Source organism: Benincasa hispida, chromosome 9 (assembly GCF_009727055.1).
Source record: "Benincasa hispida cultivar B227 chromosome 9, ASM972705v1, whole genome shotgun sequence".
NCBI lineage: Eukaryota > Viridiplantae > Streptophyta > Magnoliopsida > Cucurbitales > Cucurbitaceae > Benincasa > Benincasa hispida.
The window spans coordinates 77,049,701-77,055,964 of NC_052357.1; the positions used below are offsets into that span (position 1 = coordinate 77,049,701).

Here is a 6,264-nt window from a genome sequence, read left to right on the forward strand (position 1 = left end):
GTATTTGTCTTTATATTCTCTAATATAATATTTTGTGTTTCAGGTTATGTGGAGCCGTACAAAATTATTGTGCATACTTTGCCTAATTTTTGTACGAATGGTCAAAACATATGGTGGACGATGAGTCCTCTCATATGTTTTCACATTGGTGAGTGGCATCTTCCTGACAGGGTGATGAGACAATTCGGTTTCAGCAGGATATTCCATCGCCTTGTAATACTGAACTCGTACTGCATGAATATTAACCTAAGGACTGGAGATTGATCCGAAAAAGTTGCACATTTGGTAGTGCGATGGCACTATTTGTGCAAGTTTATTGCAGTGGGGGTTTCTCTTGAACAGTTTTACACAGATGTCACTCTAGAATATATTATTGGTATAATAATATCACAAGGCGTTACGTCACTCGTCCGGGAGCAGCTGTGGGTCATCTGGTAAATGAATGAATATTATCTAATTTTTTTAATTTAAATTTATTTTAAATATTGTCTAATGTTTTATAATTCACAGAGATCGAACAACAGTTGACTCCGTGAGGTTGCGAATGATTCGAACCAGGTTCTTGCTATATATTAGTGATAACCAAAGCTATTATAGAGGAAATTCATTATATGTACGATATACCATATTGTTCCTCCACCAGCTCCTAGACGTAGAGACCTGTTCGGGAAGAGATGAGTTTGATGAGGTTGCACATAATGTGGAAGAGTTGTCCCCTATGATGCAGACGCAGAGTCAAACTGATTAGTTAGTCGATGATGATGATGTCAGCATTTGGTTCAGGACATTATGACTCAGAGGCTGGTCGCTGCTCATACGTGCATGGACATGGTCGGGGTCGTGGAGAGCATAATGAATATTTATATTATGAAGCGCCTGTAGAGGTACCAGAGCAACATCAAGAAGAACCCGAGCAACCTCAAGTTTGAAGTCGACGACGACAACCAGCTCGAAATCGATGACGTCCGCCTTGTGGGACATATTGATTTTTGTAATTATTTTTATATAAATGAGATATTTAATTTACATTTTTTTTATTTTTATGAGTTATTATTTTTTTAATTTATTCTTTTTAGAATTTAAATAAAATAATAAATATTTTTAGAATTTTTTTTATAAAATGGAAAATTAAAAAAAAGAAAAAGAAAAAGAAGAAGGTGGAATGTGTAATAATTAAAAAAGAAAGAAAGGGGAAATTTGTACGGTATTCTCGCTTTCTATCAAAATCTCGCTCTCGTTCTCGCTCACGTTCATGCTCTCGCTCTCTTAAACTCTCGCTGTCTCTCATAATCTCGCTCTCGAATTTGATTGGGAAGTTCAGTGGCAAAAAGAAGGAGATTCATTAACTCGTTATTTAGTCAGACTTGCTGAAATGACAGAATCCGTTTGAAAACAACAATATTTTTACAAATAGTTTGAAAATAACAATATTTTCCTAAATAGTTTTTAAAAGTACGATATCCTTTTAATTTTCCCATCTAAGAGGAGTATTATGAATATTATAATAATAAATAGATGTTCATTGCTTAGTATCCCAAAGACATGTGCCACCCTTCATGTTGTCTATGTGTCTTGTAATTATTCATGTTTAGTATCCATGTAAGTTCACATCTTACCACTTTGCCTATAAATAGTAGCGTTTAATGGATCTTAAAATTACACATACATTGATGAGAATTCCACTTCAAAATTCCACTAATTTACATATTATCCAATTTTGTAATTTTAGTTATTTTATGTTTTTAGTTATTTTATTTTATATATTTAATATTATTATATTATATTTTTCCAATATTCGTATTTCCGTTGTGTTCTTCAATTTTACAACATTATATACTTGTTTCTTTTTTGGAAAAAAGAAAAAAGAAAAAAGAAAAAAGAAAATTGATTGAGCAAATATATTGATATTTGATGATCTAACAGTTACGCGTTAAGAGCTTTTTCCATCTCGAAAGCTTTCAATCTAAAACTTGTTGGGCTCATTAATACTCTGGTCTCTGCTAAAAGAGTTAGTCCATTTTGATTGTTATACGAAATAAAAAATTAGGAAATCAATGAGTGGTGTTCAAACTGGACATGCATAAGCCCAAATTTCCCAGGTTTTGCTTGATTTTGCATGTCTTTCTTTTATCTCCAGCATTTTTAGAAGGGTCTTCTTTTAGGGGGGAAAAATAGGTACTTTTTTCGTTTTTTCCACTGGGGAACTTGGACAATAGTATATGGGATGTTATAAATATAGGGTTTTGGGAAATTGTCAAAAATGGATAGCAAAAAAATGGACCAACGAAAGGCAGCTTTCAATTTTTTAAAAATTCCAAAACTACCCCCATACTTTTGTGCACGTATGATTGCTGATTTCTTCTTTCTTGGTCGATTTCATTCTTCTTTATCGATTTCGTTCTTCTTCATCATTTTCTCCATCGACTTCATCTTCGCAGCTTCATCTTCTTCATCTCAACTACGCACTTCTGTTTCATCTTCGATCCAAAGGTATGCTTCTTCTTCTACTTCTCTTTTTCACAATTTTTTTTGTGACTGTGTTTTCTTTTTCTTTTTTTTCTTTTTTTCTTTTTTTTTTTTTTTTTGCCTTCTTCACAAAAGTTTACACCAAATCTATATATTCCTTATTCTATTTTTCTTATTTTTCTTTTTCTTCTTCTACATAGCATCTACTTTTAGTTTCTTCTTCATCAATGTCTATCTCTCTTTTTTTTGTCCCTGATTGTATTGAATTGTATTGATAGTCTATCACAATTGCTGGTGCTTTTCTCTTAAATCGAGTATTCGAATTTAAATCATTAAATGTGGTTCTATCATTGTATTCTTCTGCGATAGACAGTTAGACGCCTATCTTTGTCTATCAGTGATAGATAGAGATAAAACTCTATCTTTGTTTATTACTAATAGACAAAGATAGATCTCTATCTCTGACTATCACTGATAGACAGAGACAGACGCCTATCTTTATTTATCTCTTTGTTTTGTTCCTATTTTTGTTTTGAATTGAATTCACTACTTTGTATCAGTGTGAAAGAATTTTACTAGTGGTAGATAAACAATGATATATCACTATTTGTGTCTATCACTCATCATTATGATTTTGTCTTTTGGTGATAGGCAGAGATAGAACTCTATTTTTGTTTATCATTGATAGACAAAGATAGAGCTATATTTGTTTATCCCTGATAGACAAATATATCTTTGTTTTATCCTTGTTGATAGACAGTGATAGAGTTCTATCTTTGTCTATCACTTAGAGACAAAGATTAAACTCTATTTCTATCTATCACTATTAGATATTCATTATGAGTTTCTTACATGATCTTAGTGATATTTTTATTATGAGTTTCTTAGGGCTTGTTTGGTTAACAATTTGGAGTCTATTTTATGTTTTCAGATTCGTTGAATTCAGGGAATACATGTTTAGCAAATAACCCAAATTTTGTTCTGAAAAATGTTTTAGGATTCTGTTACCCAAACATTGAAAATTCTGAAAACAACATTTTTATGTTTCTTTATATCAAGAATTTGGATTTTAAAATTTAAAATGCAGAATCATATTAAATAAAGATAAAATATTTAGAAATATTATATGTCATGTTATAAATTCAATTCAATTATTTTAAAATTAGAATATGTATTATGTAATGTATTATAAATTAAATTAGTTTAAATTCCAAGTTTGGTCCCTATGATTTAGATAAAGTTAAAAGTTAGTTCATATGATTTTTAAAATTTAGAATTTGGTTCCTATGAATTGATATAACTTGATATATAGTCCATGTGGTTTGTTAAATCCTCTTAAATAGTCCATACAATAGGGACTATTTATTATGAAGCTTTTATGAAACCACATGAGATTAAATCTAATTATAAACCATGAGACCTAAATTTTAACTTACTCTAAATTATAGAGATCAAAGTTTCACATTTTAATATAAATTCTATAGCATCAAAAACAACCGTTATACAATTTTTTTAACATAAAACATGTTTATAAATAAATTAATAATAATTTATTCTCAACTAATATTTAGTGGGTAACAACAAATAGTTTATAATTGTTTAGATTAGAATCTAATTTCTTAATTCGTCTACCAAACACATATATGAAAACATGAACTAGAACTTTGGCCTTTATATAATCTTTTTTTATTTTGCAGAATACCATAACTATTCCTATAATTGTTTTTATGGAGAATAATGAATGATTATCACTTCTATGAGAATTATGAGATTGGTGGAACTTTGGTAGATGATCGGATAGACTTCAATAATTTAGTTGGTTTAATACTTATCCTAGATAAATATGTTATTGCATAGTCAACCATTGTATCAATATCACTTTCTTCCAAAATTGAAGGCTACAAGAAGGCGATTTATTTTTTTCCATACCTTCTTCATGCTTTTTTTTTTCTTTCTATTGTCGTTATGGAAGATTTTCTAACGGAAGTCTATCATTCAGGCTTTCTTCTTGGCCTTGTTTCAAAAGATTTTGTTCTTCTACTATTTTTTGTTATCATTTTCTTAATTCAATAATTTTTTTCATTATTCTATTTGCTCCTCCTCCTTCAATTACTTATTTTTCTTGGTTCATTTGCCTCTCTTTCTTCCTCTCATTTTTCCTCTATTTCTCTTCCTCTGCCTCAAGTTCTATGAAATATTTGAAAGTTGATTGAGATTCTTTTTCTGTTGGACGTAGTAGTGTCATTCAAAATTATAAGTAAACAGATAGTAAATTATTAGAGAAAAAACTAGCACTATCAATGATAGACAGTGATACTATTACTGTCTGTCAGTGATAGACAGAGATAGAATTCTATCATTGTCTACCTTTAAAGTGACCGCTGGAAATAGAACTCTATCAGGAGGTGTTTGATAAATGGGTATGAATTATTAAGTTGGGTGGGTATTTATCACCCATATTTGTTAAGTCCATAAAGAAACCTATGGGGTTATTAAAACCCGTTTTTTACCCACTCAAAACTCTCCTTTTTTATCCCCTCAAAACTAGGACCTTTTATATTAATACGGTTGTTTTCAAACGTTGAGAACTCGACAAACAAAGAAAAACTTGGAAACAATGTGAACAAGTTAAATTGGAACATATAATTTCAGTAGTTTATCCTTTGTTTGTGCATGTGTTTAATTTATAGCATCTTTTTATTCAACAAACGTATGCATGCAACATAATGGCAGGTAATAGTAAAAGGTCTAAACACGTGTGGTCGAAGGTGGAGGATGCTAAGTTGGTAGAAGCTCTATTGTATTTGGTGGATACCGGTTGGAGGTCTGACAATGGGACGTTTCGACCAAGATACCTACAACACTTGAAGCGAATTCTGCATGAGAAAGTGTCCGGGTGCGCACTGAATCAAAACACTATTGAGTGCAAGGTGAGAAGCCTAAAGAAACAATACAACGCAGTATCAGAGATGTTAAGTCAGTCGGGGTTCGGCTGGAACGAGGAGTTCAAATGTGTCCAGGTCGAGAAGGAGATTTTCAATCGGGTAAGATTCTAGAAAAAAAATGTACGGGTACGTGTTAGAATATAAATATTAATAATGTGTATGTGTATCAATGCAGAGTCATCCCAATGCGAAGGGGATGTGGAACAAGTCATTCCCACATTACGATGACCTCTCCACCGTATTTGGGAAAGACAGAGCAGTAGGGCAATCAAGTGAGGACCCATACGTGATGGCGAAGAATGCATTCAGAGAGTTTGAAGATGAGATTCGACTTGGATCACAAGACTGTCGCACAGCTGAGGTTCGCCAGACAGAATCACCATTAAATCAAGATGAAATAGATGAAGAGCCAGCAGAGCAATCTACAGGTAGAGCGAGTGTACCTGTCGAGACATCTCAAGGCAGTAAGAGGAAGAGGCCATCATTCCAAGCTGAAATGATCGACATCATGAGATCGACTGTTGAAATGCAGAGCACACACATGGGTAGACTAGCATCGTGGCAAAAGGAGAAGTATGAGCTGGAGTTCGAGCATTGGAAGGAAGTAGTAAATGCCATATACAGCATTGATGGCCTGGATGAGGATGACAGATTGCTTTCTTGCAGTACCAGAACACGCACGGAAGATGTACTGCCTCCGTCTACTAGGAAGAAACATGTAAACTGACCACACCCCTATATTTTGTTTATAGTTATTTTGGATAACAGTAAATGGACAATGGACTATCATGTCGAAAAGAATGATAACTTTTGCATACGTCATGACATGTAATTTTTGTGTTTGTTTTATGAC

The 6,264-nt window shown here is 32.5% G+C and overlaps 1 protein-coding gene across 1 annotated transcript; it reads left to right on the plus strand.

The window, feature by feature from the left end:
• Positions 1-2,337: 2,337 nt before the first annotated feature.
• Positions 2,338-6,264, plus strand: LOC120087100. The gene is made up of 3 exons (XM_039043982.1): positions 2,338-2,490; positions 5,200-5,510; positions 5,587-6,264. Exons 2-3 carry the CDS (start codon positions 5,436-5,438, stop codon positions 6,136-6,138), a joined length of 627 nt encoding a protein of 208 aa, XP_038899910.1. The 5' UTR covers positions 2,338-2,490; positions 5,200-5,435; the 3' UTR covers positions 6,139-6,264.

Excerpts from the sequence above, each read along its gene's own strand:
- LOC120087100 (XM_039043982.1), top strand. The coding sequence starts at position 5,436 with ATGTTAAGTCAGTCGGGGTTCGGCTGGAACGAGGAGTTCAAATGTGTC. Across the intron at positions 5,511-5,586 it reads AGAAGGAGATTTTCAATCGG|AGTCATCCCAATGCGAAGGG; the intron begins GTAAGATTCTAG and ends GTATCAATGCAG.